The 19,423-nt window shown below is 41.4% G+C and overlaps 1 protein-coding gene across 3 annotated transcripts in view; it reads left to right on the top strand.

The window, feature by feature from the left end:
* Positions 1 to 19,423, top strand: part of ADAMTS12 (ADAM metallopeptidase with thrombospondin type 1 motif 12) — a 366,598-nt gene that overhangs the window by 201,758 nt on the left and 145,417 nt on the right. For all 3 annotated transcript variants that reach the window (XR_012414525.1, XM_005556663.4, XM_073995108.1), the window contains exons 4-5: positions 8,317 to 8,513; positions 9,571 to 9,654. Coding sequence is in view for 1 of the 3 variants with exons in the window: in XM_005556663.4 (XP_005556720.3) it covers positions 8,317 to 8,513; positions 9,571 to 9,654 (281 nt within the window). In the remaining 2 variants the exon portion in view is untranslated. The remainder of the gene's footprint in view (positions 1 to 8,316; positions 8,514 to 9,570; positions 9,655 to 19,423) is intronic.

The raw sequence follows: 19,423 nt of genomic DNA, 5'->3' as shown, positions 1-19,423 counted from the left end.
TGTCTGTTTTCTATATTATTCCATCTTCTTCAATATCTGGCATCTATTTTGTTGAAACCATCCACATTCAGGCCAGGAAGGAGGCAAAGGAAGAGAAGGGGCTCTGCCTTCCCTTTAAATTCTGAAAGTTACATGTAGCCCTTCCCCTTGTGTCTTATTGGTCAGAATTTAACTGCAAGGGGGGCAGGGAAATTTAGTCTATATTCTAGGAAGCCATGCACCCAGAAAAAAAAGAGGAAGAGAGGAAGAACAAATATTGAGGACAACTGGCAGTCTAACACAGTCATCATAAAGGAAGGCACAAATTGCCTCAGGCATGTTCACTATTTGACCTAGTAAGTTTTAAGGACTTGATACAAACAACAGAGAAGGGTCTGGGCCAGTGGGGTAGGGACACTGAGAGGGGGCTCACCTTAGGATAGTCCAGATCTATTTAGACAGCACTAATTCATCTTTTATTCTTAGGTCAATAGTTAGCCTTAGGTTGGTGTGAACGTTAAGAAAAGCCTCTCAAGCAGTTTGCACTGTATTTATTGAGCACATACTATACTTGTAGGTCTTAGTGAGAATCTCTAAAAGTGCTGCCAGGATGTGTAAGGAGGTATACGTGGAGTTCCAGCATGGTCTTGTCTTTGGAAGGTCCTGCTGAAGCTCAGGACCAGCCCTAAGTAAATGCTAGCATGACTCCCTACTTGTCCATCACCTATCTTTCCACAGATGGAAGATAACTCCGTTTCCCAAGAGACCTCTCTTCCATGTCTCACCTGCTTCCCTAGTGGCTCTATTTAACTAACAGTATTTCTGGTCCGGCAAGATGGAAACTGTCCTTAAGACCAGGGAGAACCCTAAGAAGAAAGCATTGTGTTCCCACTATATGGTTCCTGGATAAGACTTTGCTCCCCTTCATTTCCATATAGATCATCATAGAATGACAGGCTTATAATATGAAAAGACTTTAGTATTCATTGAATCTCACTTCCTTCCTGAGCTAGTATCCCCTAAAAGTTGTATTTTTTTCAGCGATATTCCTCAGAACACTAGGTATTAATGGGACCTCTAAAAACAAAGTGAGACTCATTGTCTAGAGAGCTTTGTAAACACGTACTAAATTTCCCAGCAGGAGAGTCACAATATAGGTAGTCTTTCTTTTACAGGCTGGTAGAAACTTTATACCCTACATGAAACTTTATACCCTACAGGCTGGTAGAAACTTTATACCCTAACTGTGCAGGAGTAAACTCTTTTTGAACCCTTACAGCAATGGCCAGCTCACCATTGAGGACATGGACATAGAAACTGTAAGAAATGTTTTGGGAGGCTTGGGTGAAGCGTGAAAGTCCCTGAGTTATTCCCCAGTCCTCAGTCATGAAGCTAAGGGAAGTGTGTCAGCAGAGTTCTATCGATGTCTAAGCATGCTGGGACTCATTATCCACTTGGTTGATTACTTCATTTTTTGTTTATTTTACTTCTGCCCCCAGAAGCCTCCTCCACATCTGGTCTTCATTGTGAGAAATGCATCAGCACATTTCTATGAGAGAGTGTGGAACGGAAAAGTGTGTGGGGTCAGACCTCAAATCAGTGGAATTACTTTGCATTACAAATGTTAAATAGATAATTAACAAAATAATAATGGATTTAATATTAATGTAATGGATTTAATATAAATCTATTATTATATCTAATATAAACATATAAATAACAATGGATTTAATATAAATTCATTATAAATTCTCGACTCGTTCAGATTATTGACTCTCTGGAAAGATCTTCAAACATCCTTTTTACTTACATTTGATGTAATTATGTTGGTATTTTGGGAAGAGTCATGTGTCCCAAATGATCTGCCATTTCCATCTTTTTGACGTATTCTGAATGAAGTGAGTGCAGTGTCAGGCAGGACCATCCAGCCTTTGGGAATACATCTCTTTCTTTCTTTCTTTTTTTTTTTTTTTTCAGGTGCTTATACTTTTTATCCATACCCTTAAGCTGCGATGTACTTGTTTTGGGGATCTAGCCGTTTCTAATACTTAGACTCAGGTTGCTTGCTTGCTTTCTTTAAAGGCAGCTATTTATACTTCAACAGTGGCCAGTTTTGAGAAATGGATAGTCTATTACTTAAGTGTAAAAAAAATTCTTTGTTCACAGTTAGCGAGGTAAACTTTTTGTGGAGTAAAAATGAACTTCCTACGGAGACCCTTCAAATCTTCCCAAAGCTGGCCTGGGGAGTTGGGCCCCTCGGGCTGCTCAGCCGTTGTTGCTAATGGATGCACACACCTGCACTGGTGTTCGACTCTGCTGGGGAAGGCCACAATGACCTGCCAAGAAGAGGGTCTGGGTGCAAGTGTGTGGTAGCCCTAAGTAAATGCTAGCATGCAGCAGATAGCTCACAATTATGCCTTGGCAGTGGAAAGGTGTGTTTGCCCAACTCAGAGAACACTAGAACTGGAAGAGCCCCAGAGATGGTGTCATCTGGTGGTTTAAAGATGTGCCATGTGGAATCCCCTTTGGGGCCACCCACCACACCCCATGACCCCAGCAACTTTGGGGTTCATTCTTTTCTTTACTTTTTGCATAATCTTTGTATGAAGGAAAGGTTCCATGACTCACAAAAATAGGAATTCAATTCAGTTTCTTCATTAGACAGGGGAAGAGATAGTAATATTTGTCCAAGGTCACAGGTGGTTTGGGCCAGGCCAGTAGGCATGGGGAGTGAGCAGCTATCAATAGTGGGCCTGGATAGGACCTATTAGTCTTAAGATGCTTTCCTTCTTTTTTCCTGATACCATCTCTCCAGCCCTCAACACTGGGTCCACAACATCTTCCCTGAGTAGAACTTGTCTGAGTTATATAAAGAACAGGACATTGTCTCCAGAAATCTAGTATCAAAAGGTCACCTACCTCCTACTGCACTCCTAGACAAATGTCCTTCATGCATTGTTGAAGACTGGTGGGGACCTGGAGGACTAGAACTCAGCTGGTTTGGGGTCCAACTTCTTCTATAGATGATTTTTTTTTTAGTTGATCCTTTCCATTCCTCACGCTGAAATTTTTAGGCAGGTGATCCCGGAAATCCCATCGCCATCTCCATGCTGCTAAGTTAAATAAGATTCACACTAACCCAGCTAAAATGCTGGTCCTGCTGCTTACTGGCTATGAGACTTTGAATAAACTCTGTAATCTCTCTAGGTCTCAGCTTTCTCATTTTAAAATGGCAATAATATTTACTACATGTTTTTATTGTGAGAATTAAGATAAATGATCAAATCCAAGAGTGTTTAGCACCAGTTGGGCTCTTGATAGGCACTGGATCCCAGGTGGCTGTTAGTGGCTGTGTTGCTGTGTTGCTGCCCAGGTGTCATGTTTCAGAAACCTTGAAGAGGTGGTGACAGAAAGGTGGGACAGTTAGGGTACTAGGTCTCACTTCTCTGGAAGCTGCAGTGTGGGCTGGAGAAGATCAACTTGAGAAGGTCATCTTGGGAGAAGCTGGACCTCAAACAAGGCAGTAGTAATTAGTGGCCAATTTCCAGTTAGTGGTCAACCTGCATTGACTGGGCAGAAATCCTTCTCTGTTGGAAATCTGATATAAGGCTGTAGAAGAGAATCCAGATGAGGGAAGGGTTGGGCTGGAGGCAGAGCCTTGAGCAATTTTCTAAGTAAAATAGGCAGCCTCCTTGCTCAAACTAGAAACTACTGGCACGTTAAAAAGCACTCCTGAATGTACTGGAAACTTTGTAATTTCCGGAGTCTTCCGCCATCTGTGTTCACTTTCTTTGCTCCCTAACACTACTCCAGGTTCCTCCGTGTGGCTTCATCAAGGCGTGATCCTTGCCTGCCTGCAGTGGACACGGACTCAGAGATCAGCAGTAGGTGAAGGCTCTGCTACCTGCAAAATCCCTAAAGAGAGAGAGCTTTGTGAAGAGCTGCCTGCAGTGCTTGGGGAAGGAAAAAGTACTCAGTAAATTGCATTTTCCAGGGATCTTCTAGGACTTCTGTTCTGTTAGTGCTCAGGTATACTGAACACTTCAGCCAATGCCAGACAGACATCTGTACTCTGTTAGCTTCCATGTGGGAAAGTCAGTTCTCTGTCCTCTCTCAGCACTGGAAATTTTCCTTACTTAAGCTGCCCATTTGACTGGATTTCTCTGCTTGAAACAAGCACGTCATAGTCTCAGTGGGGATAATTCCTTAAATGAAAAAAGTCATCAAATGGAAAAAATTGACAAACCTGGCAGTTCTTCGTGTGTGGTTCATACATTGGTTCTGATTCATCTTCAGTTCTTCGCTTGTGCATTTGGTATTTACTGGGTGCCACTTTTGCCTGTTATGGTATTAGGATTGGGGCAAAGGCCAAAGAAGATGTTTTTCTAGCCCTTTAGTTGCTTAAAACCTAATTAGAGAGCCCCTTAAATAACAGGAAATTATGGCAATATAAAAAGTACTCGGATTGAAGTGTGGCCAGAAGCTATGCCGGCTGAGAAGAGGGGTCTCTAAACGCAGTGGTGTGTATGATGGGGAACAGTGAGGCGAGCTTCCCAGAATCATCAACCCCTCACCTGACCCAAAGAACTAGCTGTCTTTGTCATCAGCTTTGGAGATAAATGTGTAGGGCTGGTTTCTCGTACTTTCTGAAATTGCTTAGTAGAAACAATTCTTCCATCAAATCTGAGATTTCACTAGAACTCTGCAGAGTCAGTCTACATATATACAGTCCTCTCCCCCAGCTCAGTCCTGTTAAGACCCGGTTCAGATCCTACCACTTCCGCAAAGCTTCCGGCACTATCTATAATATAACTGATATTTCTTTTTGGGAATTACTTGAACCCCAATGATGACAATTTTTCTTGTGTTCATGTCTCATCACCCACAAGTAGATTGGTTGTTGCGTAAAGTCAAGGATCACATCACCTACTTCTTTGTCTCTACTCAGGAGAGTAATTCGGGCCTTGCCCAGAAAACCTATTGTATAAATGTTTGTCGTTGCTATAGTGAAATCACACAGATGACTGAATCTGTCATTTACTATGTGACTTTAGGAAAATTACCTAATCTTTTTGATCCTCAAGTTCTTCATCTATAAGATGGTGATCATAAGAGGGCTTATCTCATAGATTTGTCAGCACGGTTAAATGAGGTATGGTGCTATGTGCTTAGTATAGGACCTGAACTTTAATAAGTGCTTAATGTAGGTTTTGTTGAAAAATTTTAAATAGATAACATGCCTTTAGCAGACCCTGTCTCTCATTTCCACATTTCCTCCTATATGACTGTTTACTACTGAGTAACTACCTATTTGCTGGAAAAATGAAAGTAACTTGGACTTTAAAGATGTCTTAAAAAAAAAAAAAAACTCGTGTCTCAGTTAGCTCAGGCTGCTATAACAAAATGCTATAGACTGGGTAGACTGGGTGTCCTAAACAGCAGAAATTTATTTCTCACAACTCTAGAGACTGGAAGTCCAAGGTCAAGTCCAAGATCTACCTCTCTCTCTCTCTCTCTCATATATATACATACACACACACACACAGTGCCTATATAGAGAAAGAGAAAGTAAATAAATATATGTATATATATTTTCAGTGCCTATATATATATATAGAGAGAGAGAGAGAGATGTATATATCTTCCTGCTGTGTCCTCATCTCTCTCCTCTCTCTGAGAGAAAGAGAGGGCTCTGATGTCTCGTCCTTTTCTTATAAGGACACTAATCCATGATGGGGGCTCCACTGTCACAAGTTCATCTCAGCCTAACTGCCATCTAAAGGCCCCACCTCCAAATACCATTACCTTGGGGATTAGGGCTTCAACATCTGCGTCTGGGCAGGATGCAAACATTGAGTGCCTAGCAACTCTCTTTGTCAACACTGAGGGATAAAAGGTAGAAAAAGGGGAGAGTAAAGAAGAAGTAAAGAAAGACAGGACTAAGGGAAGCAGAGAAACTACTTCTTTTTTCTACGTATTTCTCACCTATGACAGCTTCCTGCTAGTACCTAACAGTAGATCTCTGAGGGTGAGGACAGAGGTGCAGCCAGGAGCACCGGGTTCTGCTTTAATGAGGGGCTGTGCACCGCACAGTCTTTGCCTGCTGAGGTGAGCTGAAGCCTCTGTGAGGGGACCGGCACCCAGGGGAGGGAGGCTGAGCCTGCAGGGGCCAAGGGAGAAGAAGGGCTAAGGCCCCAAGGGCTTTGTGAGGGCACTGGGTGAGAAAACTGTCTGCCAGTCACCCTCACACACAAGGTCAGGGCGGCACGGAGCAGCCTCCTGGTTACAGTAGACCTGTCCCCACCCAGCAAGATAGGAGGGGCCTGAGAGAAAGATGGGACCGAATCCACATTGTCCCAATTCCTGTACTCAACCCAACCTGTAACGGCCCTTTCAGAAAACACCAGCCCACGTGGGCTCAAAGGGGGCCGGCTGCTTGGCTTATCCAGAGACATCTGAAAGCAGATAATGGTTTGAAAACATTCACGTGAGATTCAAAAAAGGGACAAAAGGCTGATGGGAGAATGAGGGAGGGGGTTTCAGAAAGTTAGAAACCAGTGATAAAATCTTGATATTTCTTACGGAATTCATGCTTCCCCATGCAAAGTGAGTGGAGAAGGAAACTAGAAAATGGTTCCATTCAGATGAGGGGTTAACCATCTCCCCGTTTTTAAATCTTCACAGGACTTCCCTCCAAAGTTTACATAATCCCGGATTATTTCTCAGAAGTGTTATATCAAAGTACAGCATTATTATTTTGAAGTGAAACTCACAACGCTAGAGTTTGAATTTATTTAGACCTATGATGATGTTTCATTTATTTTGTCAATATCACCAAACGTGTTCTAACTTCATATGGGCAGTGAAACTGAGGAACCAGGAAAGGTTACACACAAATCAATGTAAGCAACTCCCACAGCCTAGAGAGCACCAGGGGAGAGGGCAGGATATGGTGTTAGTTGTCCCAACTCAGGTTCTGAGGCCGGGCCCCAGGAGGGGGTGTAGTTGTAGATGTTTCAGAGAACAGGACCAGAACTAACAAGGAGGAATGACAGAGAGGCAAATTTCAGCTCAATGCAGTCGAGAATTTCCCAATAGAACAAGATGCCCTGTGAGTTGTTGAGTGTCCCCTCCTCCTGCTGAAGTATTCAAGTTCAGACTGGATGGCCATTACCAAAGATTAGGAAGGGAACATGAGGTTTGCCACTCTGCTTTGATGTTCTGCCCCTGCCAGGGGCCCAGGGTGCAGATGAGAGAGAGGCAGGAAGTGTTTGTGGCTGTGATCCTGATAGGAATCTTCAAAGACCCAGGCGCTGCCCCTGTATCAGCCCAGGCTTCTTTCTTTACTCTCTTCCGGTCAACCTGTCTTTCCTCGGCACCCTAAGCCATTCTGAGCCCACTGGAACTTTTTACACTTGACTTCCACTTGGGTTAAGTACTTGCTTCCTGATGTGTGAGGTAGCCTTTTATTCATTTTGGTTTTGAACAGACCTCTTTCAAGTTGGAACGTGCTCCCTACTTACAGTATTCTGGGATTTTAAGAATGATTCCGAGAAGCTACTGTCTGACTTTCTTTATCATTCTATAGCCTCTCCGAGATTTCATCTTCCAAACCATGACCCTCATATATCAAATCATTTTCATACTAAAATCTGTCAGTCACCTTGATAATTTTGCTGTCCTTCTTTGGATCTTTTCCACCTCTTTTTGTGCCATCTTCAAGTGGAATGCCTGGAACCTTCTGCAGGTTTTCAGCTTATATATACTACAGTTTTATACGTGTTTACTCTGTAGGAAACAGTGTGGTGTATATTTTTAAAAATGCATGATTTTAGGGCATAGAAAATACTGAGTCTTTTACTGACTGATGGGCTGCGCAGCTTTGGGAAAGTTATTTAATCAGCCACTTTGAGCATCAGTTTCCACATTTGCAAAATGGAGAGAAGAATATGTACCTTAGTTATTCATGAGGATAAACAATGTGGCATTTAAAAGCCTGGTATATTGCCTTGCACACAGTAGGCACTGAATAATTTAGAGGAGGAGAAGAAAGAGAAAGTTCCCATTGTTGGTTATGTCTTTTCAATAGTGGAAGACATCATTTAATGTAGTAGGTAATAAACATTTTTATAAAGTACTTTTTGAACCTCTCTGTAAGATTCAAATTTCTCTTGGTCATATTCGTTTAAATTGGTCTATTTCAGTCATGTATGTAAAGACATTGCATTTATATTATGAAAGTAGATTAAACTTATGGCCTTGCATCTTTACAAACATAAGTAGATAATATATGAGACATATACAGTGTTAGACCATTGTCCTCTGTTTACTGTTTAGATAGCGTTAACATCTCCCAGAAGCAAGAGCTATGGCGGGAGAAGTGGGAGAGGCACAACTTGCCAAGCAGAAGCCGCTCTCGGCGTTCCATCAGCAAGGAGAGATGGGTGGAGACACTGGTGGTGGCCGACACAAAGATGATTGAATACCATGGGAGTGAGAATGTGGAGTCCTACATCCTCACCATCATGAACATGGTATGCCATACTACATGGGGGCTGGGGCAGCTGGTGAAGAGATGTCATTAGAAATGCTTACATAGGGCCGGGCACGGTGGCTCGTGCCTGTAATCCTAGCACTTTGGGAGGCCAAGGTGGGTGGATCACGAGGTCAGGGGTTCGAGACCAGCCTGACCAGCATGGTGAAACCCCATCTCTACTAAAAATACAAAAATTAGCTTGGCATGGTGGCGGGCGCCTGTAATCCCAGCTACTCAGGAGACTGAGGCAGGAGAATTGCTTGAACCCGGGAGGCCGAGGTTGCAGTGAGCGGAGATCACACCACTGCATTCCAGCCTGGGCAAAAGAGTGAGACTCCATCTTAAAAAAAAAAAAATGCTTACATAAATAAGAAAGGCCTTTCTTTGGTCCTTTTAACTTATTTTTGTAAATATATATGTGAAACTAGTACCTGCCTAAGGATGAATATGGATGAAAATTCAGGATAAATTAGTCTTTCCCTTAAAATTGTATATCCTGGGAACATTTTATCATTTATTAGTTACATATTTCTAGTAGGTATTTACCAAGTGACTCAATCCTTTTCATGCAGCTTTGTCTCATCGGTTTATGTTAGTAAACCAAAGGGGTAAACTGAGGCAAAGAACTAGAACATAATTTCCTCAAAGTAGTTAGAAATATAATTGGAATAAAGTTAATGACTCCTAATTTAAAGCTTTCTATTTGCATTATTGATGTTGTCTGCCTTCAAGAGGATGTTAGTCCTATTGAGATGGGAAAAGGTATTTGCCTGAGTAACTGATAATAAAAGAGGAGAATACTGTGGGCTGGGTTAAGAAAAGAAAAATGTTAATCCCTCAGACACACAGCCAAGCAATCACCCTGAAAGATTGTCTTTAAATATTGTAATGTGGAATGAGCCATGGGCACATTTCACTCTTCTTAGCACACCACCCAACGTTTCTGACCTATAAGAAAACCTTTATTTTATGTGCATTACAATGCTATTGTCTCCTCTGGTGTTTGTTTATTATCTCTTCATGTGGAGCTAATGGTTTTCTATTTCTGACCCTAGGTCACCGGGTTGTTCCATAACCCAAGCATTGGCAATGCAATTCACATCGTTGTGGTTCGGCTCATTCTACTTGAAGAAGAAGAGGTAACATTTTCCCTTCACTATTCTGCTATATATCCTCACACTTCCTACCTCCTTTTTTCAGGGGAGTTCTTGGTAGACAAGAAAGAGGGTATCAGAAAGTGTTTGGAAGTCCATTGAGAAGGAAAATATTATTTCTGTGTTATTCTCTTGGGAATTCAGTGATACTGAGAGGGATATGGATATAGATATGGATAACATTTCCAAAATATTCATAGTTGGAGTCTCTTGACAGTCATTGCATCTAATAACATAAACATAGACTCACTGCAGTCACCAAAGATGTTCTGCAAAAGAAATAGACTAAATCACGACATGGTTGGATGGTTTCAGTAAAAGGTAAGAAAAACATGGAAATGTTGAACCTTTGATACTATTAATTTACTTCTTGCATATTTAACACAAGTCTCTCAGATTTGGGACTACTTGTCTATCTGCACATTTACCTTTGGGGATTTCATCTGTTCTCCATGGATGTTCATTTTAAATGCAGCCATAATTGATCATTTTAAATACAAACTGAGGTGCTGCACTGCGCAAAACCCTTTAATGGCTTTCTGTTTTTTTAATAGAACAAATTCAAAATTTCTTGCTATGACCTGTGGAGACTTTCATGATCTTGCCTCCATCTGCCTTTCTGGTCTTTGCTTATGTTACTCTCTCCTTGTTTCCTACTCTCATACTCACTGTCTATGCACTTGTGGTTCCCAATGCCTGAAACATCTCTCTCCTGGTTCTACACATGACTGGCACCTTCTCATGCCTCAAGCCTCATGCTCTGTAAATGCTCCGTAAATGCTGCCTCTTCAGAGAGGTCTCAGTGACCAATTTATTCAAAGTAGACCCCTCTTATTGCTTTTCATCACAGGATGATGGCAGTCTCACAATTCATCATGATTCTCTGTATTCGTTTACTCTTTTTTTGCCTATCACACCTCTACCAGAATGTGAATTCCATGAGGACAGAAGCCATGTGTCTTTTTTCTGTTAGATCCCCAACACCTAAAACAGTGCCTGGGATACAAATGAATGAATGAAGTGAAATGTAATGAATGGTAGGACCAGCCAACTGATGAAATGCCCTTGCAATCTATAGAGCTTAACCAGCAGCTGGAATATGTAAAGAACAGCATCATTCATCTCCCCATCAGCAAGAGACCTGCAGTCAAAATGCCAAGGGAAGGCTTATTGTTTTCTTGACAGGAAAAGTCTCCATGATCATGTGTGTTAGAAGTTTATTTTTAAAACAATCTGTGGAGTGGGGATCCATTTTTTCTTCTTTCCCCTATAACCCCATCTCCCTTTGTCACCTGAAACATACTTTGGGTATCTTGGAATACCAATGGGTATGTCATTTCCCTTCCTGTCGTCTTTTATTAAGAAAATGTATCCAAAACTTGGAAAACAGGCAAGATGAAAACTATATATCCTTTCAATGTTTAAAGACACCTCTATGAAAATGTAACTGGTTGTTTACCATTGATTGGGGCACAGATGTGGTAAAGTTAGATGTTGACATGTAGTAAATGTTAGGGTGCAAATGGTTTTTGCCTAGTAGAGGCAAAAATGATTTGTGTCCAGCAGAGAAGATAATTCTGAAGATGGTTTTATTGGTTGGTGGAACCAGACCAATAAAAATTGGTATCTAATTTTGTATCTAACTTAGCAATCTCATTCAGCAGTTCTCCCCGACTGGCTATAGCTGCATCAGTTTTTTGCATCTGCCTTTGAACCAGCTTTGCCATCTTGCCTATCCCCTCATTAAGGAACCAAATTATCTTGCCTGTCTCCTCACTAATGAGTTAAATACATCTTGAACATGTGCTCATTATATATTTATATGAGAATTGTGTTTTTGACTTTTGAAAAGCATGCTTTGATACCTTGGAGAAAAAAATTTCTTTTTCATACTGGTTGAGCACATAGGCATTCCTAGATACAAATGTGAAGAAACATTTAGCATTTTCAGACCAAAAAAAGAAAAACAAAGAGAAAGCTACTTCTGGACGTAAGAAGGAAAAATCCTTGGGTTTGAATTGCTGTCATATAAAACAGAAGGAAAAATCTTGACCCTCTGTAGTCCCAGCAGCACCACTGGTAGGATTTCATAATGTGGCTTCCACGGATCAGGCCCCTTTAAACTCCACATCTCTTCATTCCCGAGAAATAATGTCACCAAGGCATCTCCATGGCATGTTGATGCCAGTGAAGTCGTTTGAAGGAGCTTGATTGGCCACTGCCCCCTGACTGCATCACAATCACATTGTTTCTCCTCTTCTCTACCAACCTGGTTTTGCAAGTGTAAAGAGACACACATGGCTTGCTTCAGGAAGCCATGACTCTCTACCTCCCAGTTGCCAAATATTATCCTCATTCAAGCTTTTATGGAGTCTCTAATTGGTACGGGGTTCACAAGTTAACAGCAGAATTGCAGTCCACAATTCTCATTTTCCTAATTCCTAGGAAACGGCTCAAGCCATTCTTCACATGTGTGACTAATAAGCAGCCCAACAACAGACAGCAATGATTCCAGCCCTTAACTAATGTCACCATGGCAGGCACAGGAAGCAGAGTGTGAGGTTCAGTGCTATGACTCCTTTGAGCAAGTTGACCTGAGTTCAACAACTCTAAGGAAGTTACATCATTGCTCCATGCCCATTTTTCTTAATCCATAATGAGAAGAGAGTTGTGGATCATCAGGCATATGTCAAATCCTGTGCTAGCACCAGGGATGCAAATATGAACACAAGTCCCATTTCCTGATTCTGAGGAACTTTGAGTCTACTGCACAAAAGTGCAAAAATAGAAAATTCAAGTTGAGATTGGCATGAGTATAAAAGTACTACAATAGGAAAGGGTACTTGGATGTCTAAGATGAGATTTTAGAAAATGAAAAGGAATTAACTAGTGAGGAAGTGATATGGTAAGGCTAATTGAATTATGTGAGTGGTTTCCCCCTTGCTGTTCTTGTGACAGTGAGTGAGTTCTCATGAGATCCGATGGTTTAATAAGCGGCTCTTCACCCTCTGCTCGGCACTTCTCCCTCCTTCCACCTTGTGAAGATGCCTTGCTTCCCCTTCACCTTCCACCATGATTGTAAGTTTCCTGAGGCCTCCCGAGCCATGCTGAACTGTGAGCCAATTAAACCTCTTTCCCTTATAAATTACCCAGTCTTGGGCAGTTCTTTTATAGCAATGTGAAAATGGACTAACACAGGAAGGAAATTCCAGGTGGAGGGACCTGCATGGACAGTGGCTTTATTCTTAAGCCAGCACTATGCATATGAGAGGCAGTGGACATATCACTGATATTGGACCACACAATGGGAGGTTGAGAAGTTTTGTTGTGATACAAGGGAAACAAAGTGATTGTGCTAGAGGCAGGAGAGAAAGCAGCCAATCAAAACCTGCCCATCTCCACTCACACTTGAGTTTGTCCCGTGTTGCTCATGTCTGCACATGACATTATCATCCTTTCAGTTGCAGAAGCCAGAAATCTGGATGCACTGATGATACCTCCTTCTCTCCCTCCCATGTCAAGTCTGTTATCAGGTACTGACCATTTATCTGACCATCTCCATTTATATCACTTCAATTAAAGCTACAGTGTTCTCTTTTCTGGACTATAGTGGTATATACTTTCTGGTCTACTCAAAATCAGTTGAATTTCTTTTCCTCTTGTTTCCTCAATGTAGTCAGGATAATCTGAAAATAGTATTCTCATCTACCCACTCTCCTGCCACCCTTTCTGCAACCCCCACACCTGGCTTAGTTTAGTCCAGTGGTTTTCTGATTTCCTTTCTCATCTCTTGCTATTCCTGCCTTTGCTCTTGAGAGTTAGCAATAGTCTCATTCATCAGGGTTTTTCAAGGCCTCCCTCTGGTCTTGTTGTTGCCTGGACTGTCTTCTTGTCTTCACTTAGTTAATAGCCTAATCTCTCAAATCACAGCTCCAGTGTCACTTCCATGGAGAAGCCTTTCCTGACCCCCTTTCCTAGTAAGATTCTGTTATTGACTCCCATAAAAGTACGTTTCTCCTCCACAGCATGTTTCACAGTTGTAATCTTAGATCTATTTGATTGATACAGTTTCCTCAATTAGTATGTAAGACTTAAGAGCAGAAGTTGAGTTTAATGTTGCTCACTGGTATATAATAGACCCTCAATAAATATTTGTTCAAATATTACATAGGAGAAAGTGTGCAAATGAGGCCAGCAATCTGTCAGTGAACCAGGGCCAATGGCAACCAAGTTGCCATGGGCCTTGTGGCCACATAAGGACTTTGGATCTAATCCTGTGGGAGACTCTAGATTATTCCAAACCAACAAATGGAATTAGAGAGATCACTCAGGCTCTGTGGAAAGTGTGTGAGGTAGGGAATCCCGAGATTGAGTCTCTGAGATAGATTCCTTTTATCAGTGACTTTCTATCACTCTTATCTTTCTTATTCTAAATACGTCTCATGGGTAACACAATTTGGGGCTTTATTTTTCTGCGGTGAGTTTCAAGAGACTTTGAGGTTAGGGTATACACAAAAGATGCAGCTTGTTTGTCAGTTACTGCCATCTAAAGACCACTACGGGATTTCATCACATTTTGAGAATAAATTGGAGTACTGGGTGTAAAACTCACTTTGGAACAATTTGGAGGCTTTCTCATAGGCTAGATAGTCATATTTCAAAGTAGTGGAAACTGAGGTAACTGAGGTACACAAAACCATGTTCTGAAAAGACGTGTCAAACATATTAAGAAACTATGGGCCAAGAAAACAGACAGTGGGTTCAGATAGGAGCCAGTTTGCTCTCACTCCTGTCATGTCCCTGTCTATCCCTTAATTGAGCTCTGATTTTCATTTTATGGCCCAAATTCTATCCTTTTAATTTTCTCCTAGGACTTGGACACAAACTTGACCTCTAAGCCCTTTCCATTTTAAACCAATTTGTTTGATGCTCCCTCCCCGCTTCCCTCTTGCCCGGGGGTTAGGGATGGGATTAGACTCTTCCCTCCAATTCTTGTGAGCAGCTTGACACCACGGAGAGTACCAGATTTATCATTAGTTCCACTGCTTGCTAGCCATATAATTTTGGTAGGTTACTTAACTTGTCCGTGTCTCCATTTCCTCATTTTGTAAAATAGTGATAATTATATGTATTTCATAGCATTGTCATGAGAATCAAAAGACTTTATTCATGTAATACTTAGCATAGTATCTGGCTTGTAGAAACTGCTCAGTAAGTGTTACTTGTTAATGTCAGTCTTATTCTTTTTATCATCATCATCGTCATTAACTCCCACAAAAACCCTGTAAGCTTATTAATACTATGCTCATTTCACAAGGACTTCAAAATCCTTGCAGGAAAATAAAAGACCTAAAGGACAAAATCAGGATCATAAAATGTTGGAGACTTCTTTTAAGAACAAGATAGAGACAAAACTGGAATAAGAGTGAGTTGGATGAAGCCAAGTGAATCCCATCCTAGGTGACTATGCCATCCAGCAGAGGAGTCTAATGGTGTTGGGCTGGCTTGAAGGTACAGCAGTAGGGCTGACAGCAGCAAGAAGGAGATAACCACTTTCACAAAGAAATTCTTCTTGGTGTACTGACAGTGGTTTAGTGTTGAGTCTACTTTTTTTTTGGAAACTCTAGAGTTAAAAGCCTCTTGATTTTAAAAATTCAGGCTGGTGGTTTACCCTTCCCCACAGCTGATGTGTGGGTCTGTATTGTTCTTTCAGGGTAAATATCAAAAATACTGGCAAAGAATTTTTAGACTTATTCTTTGTGTGTGTGTGTGTGTGTGTGTAAGACAGAACAGAGTCTTACTCTGTTAAGCAGGCTGCAGTACAGTGGCACATAGTTCCCTGTATCTTTGAATTACTGGCCTCAAGCCATCTTCCCACCTCAGCCTCCCAAGTAGCTAGGAATACAGTCACTTACCACCATGCCTAGCTATTTTTTTTAAAAGATGGGGTCTCACTATGTTGCCCAAGCTGGTCTTGAACCTTAAAAAAGTATCATTTCCTCTGGTAATCAGATAAGTTGTCCCTTAGACACATGAGAAGTTTCAGACTAAACCTTTTACAGCTTGTCTCTTCTGTGCTCATCCTCTTTCTTTCAGTAGCATAAGTCTGACTAGCAGAGCATAGTCAGATTGTGCATTGAGTCAAAAACTGCTATCAAAAATTCCAAGAGAAATCAATACAAGATTTTTTCATTATAGAGAGAGCTTACAAAGAGAGAGAACAATTTATAACAGAAGCATGTTCGTGCAAAATTATTTCCCATGTGGAGCTATTTTATGAGTTTTTTATGATTTCCCCTAGGTCAGCTTCCTGTCCCGTTAATTCACATACACAAATGTATAGAAAAGGGGAAGTGGAAAGTGAATTGGATTAGCTTGAGAAGATGAAGTGGAAAAAAAATAAAAAGAGGAATCTATTTTTGTTTGCAAAGGAAATGAGGAAAAAATAGTGTGAATGGGGGTTTGTTTTGACATGCTCAAATAGTTTCCAGGATGCTTTATGGAAAATGTTTAGCACAAGTTCCCTCACATTTATTGTGAGCCATCATAGTCTCTCTGAAGTCCTGTTGCATTTTTTGTGTGCTTAGGGCTGCCTCATTTTAATCCATAACTAATTACTATTCTCAAGGCTCCTGCGATAGAGAGCATTCTGTAAATTAAATGAGTGTTTCTTGGACTTAACCCCTTCTGAGACTTAGAGATTAAGATGCTGAAGAGGTTGAAAAAAATGTGCTCAATTACAGCTTTCTGTGACATTTAATAGAAAAGACACTGTCCCTGAATTTGTGTTAAATGTCACATATTACAGATGGAAGTTCTACACAGGGGCAAAGTATCAAGCTGTAAGTAATCATCAACCCAATTAATTGTGCACTTGCTTTGTCTGCACGAGGAATTTTAAATAGGAATGGGAAGAAAGCAAGAAATATTTTGAGAGTAGACTTAAAGCCCTAGCATTTTTTCCCCTCATCAATGACTATCTCTCAGGTTATTTCAGAATTACTCTTATAGCAAAACTGGAATGTAAGAAGAATATCCTATGTTGACATTTTATTTTACTATTCAGCTTCTTTCCCTCTCTTTTACTCTTTCCCCAACAGCCCTGCTGCTAGAAATCTCAACAACCATGCAGACCTGTCCATATATTTAGGTGGTCCAACCTTAACGTGGTTCTCACTACTGCTTGATCACCTTTTCTCTGTTATCCTCCTTATTCCTGTCAAGAACTAGGCAGGGTCTGTGTTTTAGTCCATCACCTGCTGCTCCATTCTGTATAACAAAATAGCACAGACTAGGCCATTTATAAAGAACAGAAGTTTAGTTGGCCCATAGTTCTGGAGACTGGGAAGTCCAAGAGCATGGCACCAGCATCTGGTGAGTGTCATTCCATGGTGGAAGGCATTACATGGCAAGCAAGCATCCAAGATAGAGAGAGAAAATAGGATTGAACTCATCCTTTTCATCCCTTCAATAACAAACTCAATCCCATGATAACCATTAATCCATTTACAAGGGCTCTTAATCACCTCTTAAAGGTCCTACCTCCCCATGTCTTTACACTGGCAATCAAATTTCAACATGATTTTTCGAGGGGACATTCAAGCCATAGCAATCTAAGATTTTACCCTGCTTGCAAGCTAACAAGTTAGTCTGCCATGCTTTTATGAATGCAATGCTGGCAGAAGACATGAAAATTCTGAGTCACAGACCAAGGACTTTATTGCTCACAGCATAATGGGACATGAGCTTCGGTTTGCACCTGTCCCTCTTGTCCCATAAGTTGCACTGGGGTGTTGCAGGCAGCCCAAGTGTATGCTATGCATACAGTGGGTTTTATCCCAGCTTAAGACCCCCAAAATAAGAAAGCCCCAATCCCTTAAAATAGATTGTAAGCAAACTTATTCAACTTTCGCCCCAGAGGAAGCCATCACCTTTGTTATTATGGACATAAAGTAAATCTTTCCTTTTCCCTGGAAAAATGTTATCTTCTAAGGCTGTTTCCTTTACAACATCCTTCAAAGGATACTCCAGAACAAAACCTATGTCTTTGCTCAGATGATGTGCAGAAACATGAGACACCCATGTAGAATCTTCTACTAGCAGTTCCTATTACAGGCACTGGAATTATTATTGCAGATTTTCTACTGAACTCTCAAACTTCTGGCCTCTTTACTGCCCCTTCCCTGACCCATAGGAGAACATGCCTCTTTGGTAGTTTATCACAAAACCTCCCATTCACCTAGTCTTTACTTTTCCTGGCCTAAAGGATATATTCTCTCCCTTTTCTCCTTTCCTTCATGGGTGGTGTGCATCCTCAGTTTTGTCAGTCAGTATACCTGCTGTAAACCAGGATATATTCAACGCTTGAGACAAGGAGAAGAATAAACCTCAATTATTGTTCTGGAGGAGCTAAGAGGAAAACAGGCATACAATTTGATTGTTACGACCTAGCACAGGAATTGCTGTGAACCAAGTATGAAGAAGGTATATTGGCAGGAACCTAAACCAGACTAGGGGGCAGGGAAAGCTGCCTGGAAATGCGCAAATTAAATCTTAAAGAATGAGTAGAGGTTGAATGGGTTAAAGGGGGTAAGAGAAAAAGGCAATCTAGGAAGAGGGAACATATTGAAGAAAGGAAGGTGTGTGGGAGTATGTGACGGGGATCTGAGGGAGTGCTAATACAAGCAGTTGTTGCTGGAGCATAAACTGTGAGGTTGCAAATGAAGGGAGAGCTTCCTGGAGGCTAGACTTCGAAGGATCTTGAGCCATGGGTCATGATATGGACAGACTTTTGTTTTGATCCACCTGGCAACAGTGAGGAGGATGAATTTGAAAAGGGCCAGGATATTGTAAACCAAGCATAAAATGAAGGTTTGGGCTAAGGACAGTAAGTAGCAGAGATATAGAGGAGGTAAAATTAGCAGCACATGATGACAGATTGGGATGCAGGATATGGGAGGAGAGGGAGCTTACAAGACACTGGCATTTCTAGATTGGGCAACTGGGCTGATGGTGGTTCCTGCAACCACAGAAGGCACAGAAGGAATCGCAGGTTGAAGTGGGAGGAAAGGATTTCGGGGATGCTGAGTTGGAAGTACCTGTGGAGGTGACCATCAGGAGATTTAGGTTCATAAATTTGAACTCTGGGAGAGGTTTGGAATGAGATACAGATGTGGGAGCCAACAATCATATTTTGGAGTGATTTCCAAAACTATGACTGATTGAGAGTGAACTAAGCAATGAACCAAAGGAAAGGCAGAAGAAGAAGGGCTCACAGAGGAGCCCAGGAAGTGGACAGAGAGTAAGAAAAGGACAGAGGTAAGGATCTCGAAAGAAGAGGTTATCTGCTTTTCTGTTTGTCTCCTCAGTGAGGGTAGGATCGTGAGGTTGAGGAGTAGAAATAAGCCATAATCATTCATTGGTTAATTGCTGAGTCTTTCCAATTATTCAAAGCAGAGTTTAGAGAAGTCCTCAATAGTTTGGAAACCACTAGTCCTAAACTCACAGCTGCAAACCTGTGTTCCAAGCCTTGCTCTGCCAATGCCTGCTTTGTGACTTGGCTAAGGTACTGTCCCTCACTCTTTAAATGAGACTATTAAATGCATAATTCCTGGAGCCCTTCAGGGAAATGGGCTCTTCATTATGATGAAAACACTGGAGGCAGCATTTGGAATGCAACATCTGGAAGATGACTCTGCTTTCTCCACAATGATGAAGGTGGGTCCTTGCTGACGCTGAATTTGGTTCAGGAATG

This window comes from Macaca fascicularis, chromosome 6 (genome assembly GCF_037993035.2).
Source record: "Macaca fascicularis isolate 582-1 chromosome 6, T2T-MFA8v1.1".
Classification (NCBI taxonomy): Eukaryota; Metazoa; Chordata; class Mammalia; order Primates; family Cercopithecidae; genus Macaca; species Macaca fascicularis.
The sequence above is the reverse complement of the archived record's forward strand: the minus strand, read 5'-3'. Positions and strand labels throughout refer to the sequence as shown.